This window comes from Durio zibethinus, chromosome 11 (assembly GCF_047325235.1).
Source record: "Durio zibethinus cultivar Kanyao isolate XHJ-2024 chromosome 11, ASM4732523v1, whole genome shotgun sequence".
NCBI classification, from domain to species: Eukaryota; Viridiplantae; Streptophyta; class Magnoliopsida; order Malvales; family Malvaceae; genus Durio; species Durio zibethinus.
The window spans coordinates 2924270-2941074 of NC_143172.1; the positions used below are offsets into that span (position 1 = coordinate 2924270).

General features: G+C 33.4%; 2 protein-coding genes across 2 annotated transcripts; both read left to right on the forward strand.

Annotated features, from left to right (window-relative positions):
* Positions 1-373: 373 nt before the first annotated feature.
* LOC111291126 (flavonoid 3'-monooxygenase CYP75B137-like) lies at positions 374-2445 on the forward strand. Its single transcript, XM_022882719.2, has 2 exons — positions 374-1403; positions 1505-2445. The coding sequence occupies exons 1-2, from the start codon at positions 426-428 to the stop codon at positions 2141-2143; spliced, it is 1617 nt and encodes a 538-aa protein (XP_022738454.2). The 5' UTR covers positions 374-425; the 3' UTR covers positions 2144-2445.
* Positions 2446-13168: 10723 nt separating this feature from the next.
* On the forward strand, positions 13169-15910 carry LOC149515985 (cytochrome P450 monooxygenase 76AD131-like). The gene is made up of 2 exons (XM_089767679.1): positions 13169-14166; positions 15121-15910. The coding sequence occupies exons 1-2, from the start codon at positions 13195-13197 to the stop codon at positions 15748-15750; spliced, it is 1602 nt and encodes a 533-aa protein (XP_089623805.1). The 5' UTR covers positions 13169-13194; the 3' UTR covers positions 15751-15910.
* Positions 15911-16805: the final 895 nt, after the last annotated feature.

The following is a 16805-nucleotide window of genomic DNA, read 5'->3' on the forward strand; positions in this document are numbered from 1 at the left end:
TTAATTCCATAAATATCAAATATACTAAAATTTTTATTATATACAAACTTTAATCTTATTATTTGATATAAAATAATTTTGATAATTTTTAAATATTTATTAATTTTATAAATATCAAATTTAGACTATAAATTCTATTATACATAAATTTTAATATAATATCTTTAATAATAATTTTCTTTTTGCACTATACTTCATCCTATTACCATTATTAGGTTTACATTGAAACACATATTTCTAATACTAATTTTCTACAATAACCAGTCTCACGGGTTGAGTTCTTTCAAAGTTGCTTTTGTCCCCAAGTTGAATCTCCTACTGCTACAAATAATGCTTAGTACTTACGCATTTTGGCCAAAAAAAAAAAAGAAAAGAAAGCCATTTTAGCTTATAATTTCTCCTTTTCTTTTGTTGCTCCTAGAATAATGTGGCTGACACCATACACATTGTATTCATGGCTGTTGGATGGCAGCACCCAGAAAGATGGACCGTTTCGAGCAGTTTTCTCATTTCTGATTGCAATGTTAGTGATCTCATTGTGGTACCTCTGGACTAATAGGAAGTCAAACAAGCCAATTGCTCCGTTGCCGCCTGGCCCCCGTGGCTTGCCGATAGTGGGATATCTTCCATTTCTTGGAACTGACAATCTTCACCTGGTCTTTACAGAATTGGCTGGAGTCTACGGTCCAATCTTCAAACTTTGGCTGGGAAACAAACTATGCGTGGTAATTACCTCACCATCGCTAGCAAAAGAAGTGGTTCGCGACCATGACATAACATTTTCTGAGCGGGATCCTCCCATTGCTGCACAGGTTTGTACCTTTGGCTGCAATGATATTGCATTTGACTCCTACAGCAGTCCCACCTGGAAAAAGAAGCGAAAAATTCTTGCAAGCGAGATGCTTAGCAGCGGTAGCCTTAATGCCTTTTATGGTCTAAGAAAAGAACAAGTAATGAATACCATTGGGGAAGTCTATAAAAACGTTGGCGAGCCAATTGATGTTGGTGAATTGTCATACTTAACGGCAATCAATGCGGTCACCAGCATGGTGTGGGGAGGAAAACTTGGAGGAGAGAAACGGGCTACGATTGAGGGGCACTTCAAAGAGATTTCTTCAGAATTAATGATCTTATTGGGAAAACCAAACGTTTCTGATATTTTCCCCGCGATTGCACGGTTTGACATACAAGGTATTGAGAGAGGAGTAAAGAAAGTCATTCATTTGTTCAATCAACTTTTGGATTCTGTAATTGAACTAAGAACGAACGTGGCCACCGAGAAGGATAAAGTTGATAGAAAGAGTGAACAAAAATCAGACTTCTTGCAGATGCTCTTGGAACTCAACAAGAATGAACATAGCGCATCATCTATTACAATGAATCAAGTCAAGGGTATGCTCATGGTAAGATTTTTTTTTTTTTAATTTTTTTAGCATACCTCAATTTTCCTACTTTATGTTTTGGGTTCTGATTTGGGTAATTGGTGCTAATAATTTTTAGCTAGGACATTGTGGTTGGTGGAACGGATACTACATCAACTATGGTAGAGTGGACAATGGCAGAGCTAATACAACATACAGAAATAATGGAAAAAGTGAAGAAAGAATTAACTGATGTTGTTGGACTAGACAGAACCGTTGAGGAGTTTCACTTGCCTAATTTAAGATACCTAAATGCGGTGATAAAGGAAACCTTCCGATTGCACCCAGCCCTTCCCCTCCTTGTTCCCCGTTGTTCTGGAAAATCAATCACTGTTGGTGGCTATACCATACCAATGGGCAGCAGCGTCTTCTTAAATATTTGGTCCATTCACAGGGACCCCCATATTTGGGACAATCCTTTAGAATTTCAGCCTGACAGGTTCCTGAATGATCCTGACAAGTTTGATTATTATGGAAGTGATTTCCGGTACATGCCATTTGGCTCTGGAAGGAGAAAGTGTCCAGGACTTACCCTGGGGGAGAAGATGCTATATTTCATATTGGCCTCATTGCTGCATTCGTTTGACTGGAAATTGCCCCAGGGCACAGACCATGACCTGTCCAGCAAATTTGGAATTGTTGTGAAGAAAAAGAAGCCTTTACTTCTGATTCCGACTCCAAGGTTACCTAATCTTGAGCTCTACGGAAAGAAACAGCTATAATGTACTGGTACTATACTACTATTGTATCTCTTTTATATTAAGGCAAAAGTGCCATGCAACCAATTAAAGTCGTTAAATAAAATGAAATATATTGATACATGTCATTGAGTCAGTCGACTGGCGTGTTGCTGTAGGCAGGTTACTAGATCGGGAACGAGGGTCTCAAGCAACCCTAGGCAGCATGATTCTGTGGCCTAGGACTCTGGGTATTAGATATATAGCATAACCATATAAAAACCAGGCGGGATGTGGTTTTATGTGGTCAATAGTTATAATTTCTAATAGAATATGTGACTCGTGTTATTTGCTTCTTGTTTGCATCCACGATAACATTGATAAATCGAAATACCCATTTCAATAGCAATGCCCGAATTATAGTTGTTGTCAAAGCGTATATGTATGCCATCATCTCCTTTTTACACACAATCTCTTTCACTCGCCCACTCATGTCTCACCCTTCTAATAACTCCAAATAATGCTCTCAAAGTGCCATTCTACTTTGGCTTGTTTTCAGCTTTCAAATATATGTAGTCTCTGCGTATATTAGTGGTCTGCTACAAAATTATAGTAATATTCCATTTCAATGGCAATGCCTAAATTAGGGACGGATCCAGAAATTTTTGCTGGTGGCAGAAAATTTATTATATAATATATTTACTTAAAATTTTTTATTTAATGCAAAGATAATGGTTTTTACTGCAAAAAAGACTTTTAATAAAAGAATTTAAAATATTTCTTACGATATCAAATATATAAAAAATTTAAATAAAAATTAACATAAATATAATAAAAACTTATAATATTAGATACATTGAAATTTTAAATATCAAATAAATACAAACACATAATGTTGTCATTTTTCAAATGAAAATAGTATTATATAATTGAGTTAAATAGTTTTCATAGGTGTGGACATCAAATTTGTCCAGAAAAAAATATAAAATATAAAATACAAAAAAATATAAAATATGAAATACAAAAAAAATATAAAATATAAAAAATAATACAAAATACAAAAAAAAAAAGAACAGAAAAAAAATCGATGATGGCAGTGGTGCCTTCCCTGGCACCACTGCCACCATACCCTACCACCCATCCATCACCATATCCTACCTCCCACTCCTCTGATTACCTAACCTTATCACTGTCAGATGTTGCCAAAAAAATAAAAGAGGCATGGGGCTCGGTATGGGGTGGGCTCGTGCTTACACCCCATACTGAGCCTTATGGCCTTCCCTCAAACACAATCATGACCGGAGCTGTATAAATAGAGTTCCTAGCCAAACCAAAAAATAGACAGAGAAGAAGGGAGAGATTCTGCCAAAAAAAAATCAAACAGTCCTCCCCGTAGGAAGGAACCCAGCGTCGAGCTTCCTGCATGAAGAAGAAAAACAAAAGTCGGTTTAAAAAAAAAAAGAGTCAGAATAAAAAAAATACTTTCACCGAAATTTCACCAGCAGATCTAGGGATTTTGGGATACTTTTTGGTGAAAAGAAGGTCAGATCTGTGTTCAGGGGGTCGAGAGGAGTTTGTGGGTATTTTTTAAAATTTTTCGTCACAGTCAATGGTGGTCGGAGTTCATTGCTAGACGGCCACGGGCCTAGTGTTAAGGCTTTACATGTTACTGTCAAGTGCAAGTCCCACACTGTAGACACCCAATTGGGTCCAGGCCCAGATCAATTGGGCCTGGCCCAGATCAATTGGGCCTGGCCCAAATGGGTAAAACCATTTCAATTTCTATCTGGTATTATTTTTATTATTATTTTTTTCTTTTTTTTGTATTTTATGTATTTTATTATTATTATTATGTATTAATATATGTATATCTGTATTTATTTATTATTTTTATTTAGAATAGATTTATATGTATTTTATTTATATAGATATATTTATTATTATTTTTTTTTGTTTTGTAATATATTTTTGGATTTATCTTATTTTATTTTATTTATTTTTTTTAACTATCTGTCAATTTTATTTTATTCATTTATCTCATTTTTTTTATTATCCGATTATTATTATTTTTTTTTTCCTTTTTTGAAAGGTTGAGATTGAAGCTGAAGAATCCTACTGGGAATGGGGATTCAATCAGAAGAGTCCAGATTGGATTCAAAGATTGAATCCCCGTCCAAAGAAGAATTGGGATTGATCAAAAACTCCTGATCAATCCCTATAAAAGGGACTTTCCTGTAACAAAATGAACAAAAAGAAAACAGTGAGCCAGAGCTACTGATTTGAGAGGAAAAGGCATAGAGAAGAGTATAGAAGGCTAAGAAAAGGTTTACGAAAGTTCTAGAAATCATCAGAAATTTTTTTTGGACTTTTTTGAAATTTTTTTTTCTGGAAATTTTTGAAAAATTTCAGATTCCGGTTGAATTTTTCGGTGAAGTTTGAATTTTTCGACGAAAATTCTGACCAACATTGAAGTTTTCGACGACCTGCCCAGTTTCCGACAAAGATTTCCAGAAACCGGTGATCATCAGACCAACTTGATTAGCACAGATCGGGTTGTCAACTCGATTATAGTCTTAAAAGAAAAGGAGAAACAACAACTAGTTTATTTTATAAACAAAGTATTGACAGGGTCTGGAGTTAACTATAGTAGTATAGAGAGATTGACCTATGTTATAGTCATCTTAGCTAAAAAACTCAAGTTGTACTTTCATGCCTACACAATCTATGTCCTGACTTATTAGCCATCGAGGCAAGTCTTATAAAAGCCTGAAATATCGAAAAGGCTAATCAAAGGGCAATAGAGCTTAGTAAATTTGATATATACTTTTTACTTAGATTGACATTAAAATCATAGGTGCTAGCAGACTTCATAATACAACCCATATCGATACAATTGAAAAGACAACCTAAAAAAAAATTTGGATAAAGATGATTGGAAGCTCTATATTGATGGATTTGTTACAAGCCAGGATGGAGAAACTAACCTCATTCTGATCAGTTCGAAAGGGCTATAGTACCCATACACCTTGAGATTCAAGTTTAAGGCATCTAACAATGAAGCTAAAAATATGAGGCATTGATAGCTGACCTAAGGTTGGTAACCAAGCTGAATGTTCAACATATAACTGTTTATAACGACTCCTAACTGGTGGTCAATAAGCTAAATGAAAAGTTCAGAGCTCGAAAAGATAGAATCTTAAAGTATCTCGATAAAACATTAGCCTCAGTAGCGGGCTTTAAGAAAATCGAGATGAAAAAAATTATCGAAGTTAGAAAATTCAATAATAAACTTCCTATCTAAGTTGGTTTTAAGAGCAGCAATGAGAAACCCATACCAAGTTCTAGTAAAGGAACTAGTGCATAAAAGCATCGAGGACAAGCTCGTGAGATAAGTTACAGAAAAAAAAACTTGGATGACGCTAATTAAATCATACTTGACCATGAGAGTGTTTTTTAATGAAAGAGTTCAGGCTAAGTCACTGATGAGAGAGGCCCCTGGTACACAATGACCGAAGAAAAATTATACAAGAGATCTTTAGCCTACCCTACTTGAGATGTGTTGATAAAAAAGAGGCAGAATCTATCCTAAGAGAAATCCATGAAGGACTATATGGAAGTCACCTCAAACCTTGACTTTTGGCTTATAAAGTGCTGAGGCAGGGCTATTACTGGCCCACTATCAGGAAGGATACGACCAAACTAGTAAAAAAATATGACATATGTCAAAGATTTACCCATGTGTAACATCTCTCCTCAAACGAACTCACTCTTATCATTAGCTCATAACCATTCATGTAGTGAGGAATAGACGTCTTCAAAACATTTACCCTGGCCATAGGTTCAAGAGATTCATCTTAATGGTAATAGATTACTTCACAAAGTGGTTAGAAGCTGAAGCCCTAACCATCACCACGGACATGCAAATTGAGAAGTTTGTGTGAAAAAACATAATCTGCAAACTCGGATTACCTCGATCTATAACAACGGACAATGGTAAACAATTTGATAATCTGAGATTTAAGGAATGATGTTCAAATCTTCACATCAATCTTAGGTTCACGTCAGTTACCCACCTTTAGTCCAACGAGCATGCAAAGCTGTGAATAAAATAATATTAGAAGCTCTAAAAAAAAACCTTTACGCAGCAAAAGAAAGTGGGCTAACAAACTACTGAGAGTTTTGTGGGCCTTGAGAATAACTATTAAAGTGCCTATTGATTAAACCCCCTTTCATTTGGCATTTGGAATAGAGGTCATAGTGCTAATCGAGATCAGCTTGTCAAGCTTAAGAGTTGAATTAGCGTCAAAAGAAAAAAATGAAGAAGTGCTTAAAGCTGACCTTGACCTTGTCGAAGAACAAAAAAAATAGCCTTGACTTAGATTGCAACCTACCAGTAAAAGGTAATTAATTATTATAATAAGTGGATCTGGTGTAAACACATCAAGAAAGGCTACCTAGTATCCAGAAAAGTTAAAACTTTAGGGATAGATGATTGAGGTAGCAAATTGGCCCCAACGTGGAAATGGTCGTATGTTGTTAAAGAGGTCGTCCATGATGTGACCTATAAATTACAAAAATAAATAGCAACATCATCCCAAAAACGTAAAATGCAAACAACTTAAAAGTTTATTATCAGTAGCTTAATATAAATCGAGCTTACACTTGTATTGTTTTGTGAATGGCATGCCACACCAAGTATGTGAAATATAAATCAAACCTATTACTAATAGATTGGTACAAATTGAACTTACATTTGTATTATTTTATATGCAAACACATGAATTGAACTATCTTTGGTAAACTTATGTTTAAGTGATTTGAAGAAATTCTACCTATATGTTCACTTGATCTAAGAAATCATGTAAGTATTCAATCCAATTATCCACCTTTAGATTAGATAACCGTTCTCAAACTCGTGCCAGTAAGAAAGAAACAATGATAAAACCAAACTAAAACTTAAAAAATTTTCCTTTTTATTTCATTATAACAAAATATATTAGTTGGAGTATGATAGGTTTTTACAAAAAATTGACCTCAAAATCAAAAGTTTATAAAATCAAAAATAAAAAAAATTACAAAAATCATTCATCAGCAATAATAGCTACAGAAGGAGTACTTTCATCAGTAGGAGTATGAGAGACAACCTCAGCTTTGATGACTTCTACATCTTCTTTCTCTGTCTCCATGACAGCTTTCAGCTCTTCCTCTAAAGCCTCATCTTCATTTTTTTTCTCTTTCTTAGGTTAATTCTGACAAAGTTTTGATTTGATATTATTGATGTCAATATCAGAGAGGTCAAGATTGAGAGAAGAGAATTTGAACTGTACCTCATCATCGGCCAACTAAAAGGCACCAAGAATGTTTTTCTTAGAGAATTCTACCTTTACTTGGAGACACTTATTGAAGGCTTTATACTTTTTTATAGCCTTAATTTACAGCTCTTCCTTCCTCTTATCCTAAGCCTTCAACTTGAACCTCAGCCTTGTAATTTCGGTCTAAGCATCATTTAGTTTCAACTTAGCCTATTTTTTCTTCAATTCAGCTGAGTTTTTGTTCACTGAGATCACCTTCAGCTTCGTTATCATCTTATCTACCTTTTTTTTAGCTCAGTCTTTTTCTTATGAGACACGCTAAAGCTTGATTTGATATTGTTCAACGCTTTCTGAACTCTTTTTATGCTATTTGGCAAAGGCAGCCATATCTTTCTCAACTTTTAGCATATGCTCTATAGCAAAATAAGCATGATGGAGGGCCTGACTGCTTTTTTCATAGGTTGAGGTAAAAACTTTTTTTAGACTACATAGAAAAACTTTTGACTTACAAGAATAAAAACAAAAATAGTAATAAAAAAAATGAGCTAAGGTTATGATATACTTATTAAAAAATAGAATCACGACCTTGCAGAACCTCCTAGTAACATCGAGGTTGGAGATAAGGTCACCTATGCTCTTTTGGCTAGAGTGGGTGGTATTGGTGCTAATATGGAGGACAGGTCCTGACCTGCCCTGGCTTTTGATTTTTGACTTGAGGGAGTGAGAGGTATAGCTGTACTGATCATTTTATCTCTCTTATGAGACGAGTCATAACCTGGATCTTTTTTTTTTCCTTTTTTGGGCCTTAGGGCATGTTGGTATAAGAAGACATCGAATTTCTCGACTTTAGCCATATCTATAAAACTGAGCTAACAATTAGATAAAAAATTAACTCAAAACAAAACTTACGAGTTTACCTCAAACCTACCCTAAAATTTTGTCATGTTTATTACTTTTAGGGAGGTCAGCCCCTTAGCATCGATAACGAGCTCTCTCCTATATGTAAAATCTAAAATTTTATCTTAATCTAATAGATCAAGAATGGAAAAGGCCATCAATGCATCCATAAAGGAGTCAAGTATTCTTTTTTTTTTTGAAGCCTTAACTTTAAGCTAACCATATTTACTAATATATTGTTTCTCAAGGCATGGGAATAGTAGCTTCGAATTTTTTATTGAGCTCAAGTAATCAGTGAAAATCTTTTTATTTGGTTGAGTTGTGATATAAAATCACTTACTATCACTAAGATATTTTTTAAAAGAGAAAAACTTCTTGAATAGAAAGAGAGAAAGATTAATGTTTAGCTATTGATAAAGAATAATAAAAGCGACTATGTACCAAACAAAATTTGAGGTGAGTTGAGTGATGATCAAATTTTAAGAATTAAAAATTGAAATGAAAAAAGGATGAAGTAGAAACCTTAAACTGGCCATAAATGAATCCCAATATATGTAGAGCTGATATGGCTCTAGTTTATCAGTGACCCGATCTAAGGAGTTCGATATTATTATACTATACCTCTTTTTAGAAAAAAAAATGGTACCCAAAGTTCGAACATGATAAGCAGAGCACATGTTGGGATAGTATTTGAGATTTGCTCTACCCTTTAGGTTACTCATCATGTCTTTGAAAATCATGCCAAAGTCACATTAAGTATATATAGGGACCTCGACGAGTTTGTCCTACTCTATAGAACTCTCCCCCTCACCGTCATTTTCTTCAATCGAGGTGCTCCCTTTCTTTTATCCCTCATCCGAACCTCTTAGTTAGAAAAGTTTAACTCTTGGGTGAGAAATGGATCCCAAGGAAGAAAGTTGATAAAATCAACTCAATCTCAAATAAAAAAGGGTGAGGTGAAGACCCCTTAAGAGATGACGAGATGTCAAGAAAAATTGATTGAAAAAGGCGAATAGGAATGGCAATAAGTAAAGAAGATTGAACCCTAGAAGGGAAAATGACCGAAGAAGAATAAAGGTCAGCCATAGGAAATGGACTAACGTAAGAGATAGGGAAAGCAAGTGAATTTTGAAGTTTAAAGTTGATCTAAGCATATAGTTTTTCAATGCTAAGAACTCGCTCGCCTCTTACCCAAGCATTTTCTTCATTACTCTACTGCCTTTCTTCAAACATCGGATTGAACCAATAGGCCATCTTTGTATACTTGAAGCCTCCAATAATAGGAAAGATTAGGTCATCATCACGTTACTTTTGTTTACCTTAGTTTGGCTCTATCTTATAGCTTTCAGCCCCTCTAAAACTCATACTAAAAGATATGATAAGAAATACATACCGAAGCTAGTATAGAAAAAACTTTGAAGGCAAGAAAGCTGTTGAGATAAAAAATTTTAGGTCAAATTGAGAGCAAAAAAAATGAAAGATGAAAAGCTGAAACTTTACCAGCCTCTTTATATAGATGTCTGCAAGCAAAAAGAATGACATGATCCATGCCATATGTCAGACTACAGGCAGGTAGACATCTTTTCATCTTTTCACTTTAAATCTTTTGACTCAAACTATCTCTCTTTTCATTTAATGCTATTAGATCAACCTAACTGGATGAATCTCAGATTAGACTGACTGAACCAGACAACTATCAAGGGTAAACTGAGAGCCTATTTCACTTTTAAGGTTTACAATAAAAGCTCAAGTCTAAATTTTTGAAAGAAAATATAAGTCTCACCACAACTAAACGAACTTTGGCAATAATCTCGAATCACCCCAGACAATTATCACTTTGGTAACTTTTAAATCGATTAGGCATTCATTTTGAAACACACGCATAGGATCGAATAACCGTCAGGTTGGACCATGGCTTAAAGCTAGTCATCATCCAAAATCGACCTCCTCTTGCAACATCGACCTTTGATGAAATATACAGTCATTTTCCCCACACCAGAGACATCGATAATAAATTTAGTGATCTAATACTCAAACAACTTGATGGGGAGATAGAGTGTCGAGGCATATAATGGTAAAAAAGGTATAGTGGTTTTTTTTCCTCTTAAAGTCTTCAGCAGCCTATTGGGAGCATCTTGGTCATTTATGCTGACCCGACATGTCAGGTCGGTTTGACATGGTTAGTGTCACCTCAGCTCAGCCCTATTCTAATTGTCCCTTTTTTGTCCCCCTCAGCATACCTATAAATATGAAGACTCGAGTACTATAAAGCCAAATTCATCTAATTCATCTTTTTCTCTTGCTATTTTTTCACTTCTTTTCTGACTTGATCTTACTAACTTACGCATTGAAATGCAAACGCAAGGAATACCATCTGTCTTTACCTCTAACTGTTCTTCGCTTATGCACTTACAGGAAAGTCGGAGCTCGGCACTAATAATTATGGCAAAAGAGAGCGAGACATATAGATTTTAAACAATTTTTTAAATTATCTATTAATTCATAAGTTAATCCCTATTCTATTTCTTAATGAAGACCAAGACTTGGTGGTTTAGATCAGTACTTGTGCTAAATTTCAGAATGAGAAATGTCATGAGGAGGCTGTAGGTGGTCAGTGTCAATTTTAGAATTGAAAACTTAACCTTAAAAACAACTTGAAATAAGAGATATGACAAATTAATTAGAAATCCATCATTTTTGGATAGATGAAGACGTTATCAGACAAATAGATTTATTCAAATGGTAGTGACCTCAATGCTGTTGAAATCTTGAAGAGAAGGCAAGATTAGTCTGACTTGTGAACGTGCTATGTGAGAGAATGAGAGACAACAAGCAAAAAGAGCTTGAGGGACTGCAACTCTGCGAGAGGAACTGAAGAAGGAATGAAGCAGAGGTGCAGAGCGATGTGGCAGCAAAGACAGGTAGCACACAAGATGAAGGTAAAAGGGATTGTGAGATGAGAGTGAGATTTGAGTGACAAGAGGGAGAGGGAGAGGATGTGCGGTAGATCAAAATGTTGAGACTTGATATCAGTGTGTGGCAGATCAGGGAAGGGAGATCGTGAGAAATCTAGCGGAGAAGATGGAGATCATACAACAGTGAGGCTGTGAGGGAAAATGGGAGATAAGAAAATGTTAAGAGTGTTAAGCGGTTAAGGTTCAACAAGGAAAAAGAAAATCTAAAAAATGAGTGATTATAATTTTTTTTTATTTTAATTATTTATTTTATATTAAATTGAATATTTCAGTTTATTTAGTTTTAAAGTTTAAATCCAAAAATCGATTACTCATTTAAATCGAGAAGATAATCGAGATACTCATATATTACGAATTAACCGAATAAATTTATCCAAAAATTTTAATTTTTTTTTATTTTTTCGATTTTAACTGAATTTTACTCTCCCCCAAGTTAATATATTGGTGTTAATATTTCAACCAACAATAGATCCTTATTCATTGAGCCCGCAGCAATCTAGCACAGGCCTTCTAATTGATTCGTGATAGCATCCTATAGTCTAGCAAACACCTATTCAGTTGTCTCTTTCCCATCCCTGCATAACTTATGGTTTCCTTCTTTTCATGTCTGATATACAAGCATCACAAGCAATTCGCATGATGACTGAAATTAATGCTTACCCTTTCATTCTATTCTCTGCCCACCCGAACTCTGCAGCCCATTCACCGTTCCTTTACGTTTTTAGTTTTTGTTATTTATTCCATTCTTTACATTTTATTTTTTAATTTTGTTTTTTTATCTTTAATTAAAATACTAAAAAATAAACAATAAAAGCATCAACCAAATGAAATCTACATGTTTTTTTTTAACAAACTATGAAATTTTAATATTAACTAGCATGATATTTGTATGATGCCGCAAGTAAAAAAAATTTTATTATATTTATTTAAATATATTAAATTTTATATTAAAATTATAATTTTTTAAAATTCAATAAACTAAATCGAATTAATAGAATTCGATTATGATTGGATTAGTTTAAAAAAATTTTATTCAAATTCAAATCAAATTTTAAAAACTTATGATATTACATAATAATTGAAATAACTAAACCAAATCGAACTATTATACACTTAGAGGGGTAAACATAAATCTCAAATAAATAACTTTTTCTATTTTCTAATTTGATTTAGAGAAGTTTGATGATTACAATTTAAAATGAACAGCTTAGAACTTTTTTTTTTTGTTGGCATTTTCCAAACATGTAACCTACCAATTACTAAACATATGATTACTTTAATTTTGCTGTCATACTTAATTTTATAATTAAAAATAAAGGGGTGAGTGATTGGTTTCACTTAGGAAGGTGGTTCAATCCTTTAATTATTTGATTAATCCTTTGATTATGTATTTCCAATTGATTAAACTAGTTTTAGCCACAACCATCATGTGGGTGTGAAAGAGGAAATTAAAATAATAAGGAAAATGGTTTTTGAATGAACAAATGCATGTCAAATAAATAAATTATTTTTTATTTTTTATATTCAAATAACTTTTTATTTTTTAATTTATTTTCAAGTAAATTTTATATTGAACAAAAATTTGATTTATATCAAAGATTTATTTAAATATAAATTAAAAGTTAAATATTTATTTGAATATAAAATGAAATTTAAAAATTTATTTAAATATAATACAAGTACAAAATTTAGAATTTTTTTATTATTTTGGCTTAGATTTTATTACGATTAAAAGTATATTATATACAAACTAATAAAAGAAGCAAGAAAAGCGAGAGATTCCTCCACGATATTCCAACCGAGCACAACGCCTCATTTTTGTCCAGAATTAAAGTGAGAAAGAATATTATATTATTATATTTAGTACAAATACGACGAACTTTCATACACACTACCCAGTTATCCCTCTACCATGGCTCTCATCTCTGGTTCTCTCCATTTCGACTTATGGTCATGGTTAAACAAGAATACCAGCGGAATTGATGATTTCTCACGCCTCTTTTTCACTTTTTTTGGTGTTTTTGCAATTATTTGGTATACATGCATGTTCGTCAAGTTCAATAAGGGGAAGCCCCCATCGCCGCCAGGCCCTCGAGGCCTCCCCTTGGTGGGAAACCTTCCCTTCCTTGACCCTGACCTTCACTCCTACTTCGCTGTACTAGCTCGCACCTACGGGCCAGTTGTGAAACTCCAGCTTGGGAGCAGGATTGGTATCCTGGTGACCTCCCCATCTACGGCCCGAGAAGTGCTTAAAGACCAAGACATCGCATTTGCCAACCGTGACGTGCCTGTGGCTGCTCTCTTAGCAACCGGCGGGCGTGACATAGCTTGGAACCCCTATGGTCCTGAGTGGAGGATGTTAAGAAAGGTATGTGTACTGAAGATGCTTAGCAATGTCACTTTGGACAAAGTATATATGCTTCGTCGTAGAGAAGTACGAGAAACCGTGGGTTATATATATAGCAAGGCTGGATCGCCTGTAAATGTCGGTGAGCAAATGTTTTTAACGATATTGAATGTGATTACCAATATGTTATGGGGTGGCACGTTTGAGGGGGATGCCAGGGCCAGCCTTGGCACGGAGTTCAGGCACGTCATCTCAGAAATAACAGAGCTTTTGGGTCTGCCCAATATTTCTGATTTTTTCCCAGTCCTGGCACCGCTTGATTTGCAAGGTATAGTCAAACGTATGGGAAAGCCGGTGGAGAAGTTGAACGGAATATTTGAGAAAATAATTGATCAGAGGTTGAAGATGGAAAGCGAAAGTGGGAGCACAGGCACAGCAGGGGAATTCAAGGACTTCTTACAGTTTCTAATCCAGTTAAAGGATGAGGAAGATTCCAAAACACCAATGACCATGAACCATATCAAAGCCTTGCTAATGGTGAGTTTTTTTTATCTTCCTTTTTATTTCTCATAAAAAAAAAGTTTTGACATTTTTAGTACTATTAATTGCCCAGATTATTTTTGGTACTATTTTTTTGCCTGAATTTTTTTTGGGTAGTATTTGTTGTTAACTCGTATAGACCATTTCATTTGTTATTGAATATTGGTTTTCTTTTTGTCCCGATTGAATATTGGTTAGTTATTAAAAAAACTAAACACTAACTTACTTTTAAATAGATAGCGATAGATACGGCAGAGCAAAGCCAGCCTTTGTGAAAAAAAAAAAAAAAAAAGTAAATGGCAATGAAAAGTACATTCTGTGCTCGAAATCTAACGACTATATAATTGTCTTCAAATTTACTGAAACAATTATTTACCCAACATTTATACAAAATACTACAATATAAAAATTTAATTAAATGTTATAAACAGTAATGAAATTTTTTTGGATATCAGATAATCCAAACAATCAATGTTAGATCCTTCTCTTATCAAAAAATTTATTTATAAAATTAAAAGATAAATCACATCAGATAAAAACCACAAAAAATTTGTATTGTGAAAAATAATACGCTTCTAGTCCCTTTTGTATGTTTCCATTTTAATTATTATAGAGATTAGAAAAAAAAAAGGGTTTTAAGTTTAGTGTATTTTATATTAGAAATTTTAAATTTTTTTTATAAAATTGATGTTTCATGATTTTAATATAAAAAAGTAAATATATATATATATATAAAATTTTGAAATATGAAAAATATATTATAAGTAATTGACCCACTGAAAAAAGGAATTGGTTATGCAACTGAATAATAAGAATGAGACCTAGAATTAAAATAATAGCTGTGAGAATATCAAAGCCCATACAAATTTTAGTGGTTTTCACATAAATTTGGAGAGGTATGGACATCCTAATCTATTAGTTCTATTATATATAATTGGAATATATGGACAGGATATGGTGGTGGGAGGATCAGACACATCATCCAACTCAATTGAGTTTACACTGGCTGAAGTCATCAACAAACCAGAAGTCATGAGAAAAGCACAGCAAGAACTGGATGAAGTAGTTGGCAAAGACAACATTGTGGAAGAATCCCACATTCATAAATTACCATATCTACTTGCAATTATGAAAGAGTCGTTGCGTTTGCACCCAGCTCTACCTCTCCTGGTTCCTCACTGCCCCAGTGAAGCCTGCACTGTTGGCGGCTATGTCATCCCTAAGGGTTCAAGGGTGTTCGTGAACGCCTGGGCAATTCATAGGGACCCTTCTATCTGGGAAAATCCATTGGAGTTCAACCCAGACAGGTTTTTGAACAGCAATTGGGATTTTAGTGGGAGTGACTTCAGTTATTTTCCTTTCGGATCAGGCAGAAGAATCTGTGCCGGGATAGCAATGGCCGAGAGGATGGTGCTGTATTCAATTGCCACGCTCCTGCATTCTTTTGACTGGAAAGTGCCTGAGGGTAACAAGTTAGATCTTTCAGAGAAGTTTGGGATTGTTTTGAAGTTAAAGAATCCACTTGTTGCAATTCCAACGCCAAGGTTATCAAATCCAGCTCTTTATGAATCAAAATTTTAGATTATTTGGGTCCTTTATATATATTCAGTCCAAAAAAAAGTACTGTTTTATACAAATTATTATGTTTGAATTTGAATGTTCTTATATTGTATACTATTTAACTAAATTATTGGCGACAAACATTTTAGAATAATATACTCTTTGATTTTACAGGCAATAATGTATTAACGTCAGAGCGTGGACTTAGTTGACAACATCTTGCCCTCCATTGGAGGGCATACCCCTTTCTCACCATTAATTAGCCTTGAGTCCTCGACTTTTGGCCAAGATATTTTATTGGTTTAACTGTTCATAACTATGATGATATGATGTTACTATGGGGTAAATAATACATGTAAATTAGAGAAACCTGCCCACTGCCAACCATTCACATAAGTCTAAAGCCTACAATTTGCATATTTAAGAGTATATCAGTTATCTGATCTCCACCCTACACGTAACATGTTCAATTTGTTATAGAAACTGTGGTAATATTTTATATATAAAATTATTGATACGATGAGATAATAATTATTTTATATTATATTTAATTTGTATTTGAAAAAAGATGATTGTTAAAAGAATTAATGCCTTTATGATATAGAGTTATTCAATTTTTTTCAAGTAAAAAAAATTATTTTTAATCTATAAGATTAAATTTATATATCTAATTATATTTTTAAAAATTATATCAATAATTTAAATTATATAAATTTTTTAAAAAAAATTTTGATAAATAAATAAATTATTTTATTCTAATTTTTGTACTCATCAAACATAAAATATTATGATATTATTTAATCTAATTTTATTTATAATATCATTTTATTCAATTTTATCATAATTTTATATACAAAACATAACCTGAGATCACTATTACCAATTGCACATAAGCTCCGAACAAATAACATTAATGGTTGCATTAAATTTGTTGTCAAAGTAAATTTTTTTGCTAAAATAACCAAAAAACCTCTTAAATTTTATTATTTTATTTAAATAAATCTTTATAATTTTATTACATTAAAATAAATTTTTAATATTTAATTTACACCTAAATAAGTTCTTAACTTTGAATT

What these genes read in the sequence shown, in the direction of transcription:
- LOC111291126 (XM_022882719.2), top strand. Translation starts at nt 426, where the DNA reads ATGTGGCTGACACCATACACATTGTATTCATGGCTGTTGGATGGCAGC. An exon ending in AAGTCAAGGGTATGCTCATG is followed by an intron (nt 1,404 to 1,504) that starts GTAAGATTTTTT and finishes ATTTTTAGCTAG; the next exon opens with GACATTGTGGTTGGTGGAAC.
- LOC149515985 (XM_089767679.1), top strand. Translation starts at nt 13,195, where the DNA reads ATGGCTCTCATCTCTGGTTCTCTCCATTTCGACTTATGGTCATGGTTA. An exon ending in ATATCAAAGCCTTGCTAATG is followed by an intron (nt 14,167 to 15,120) that starts GTGAGTTTTTTT and finishes ATATATGGACAG; the next exon opens with GATATGGTGGTGGGAGGATC.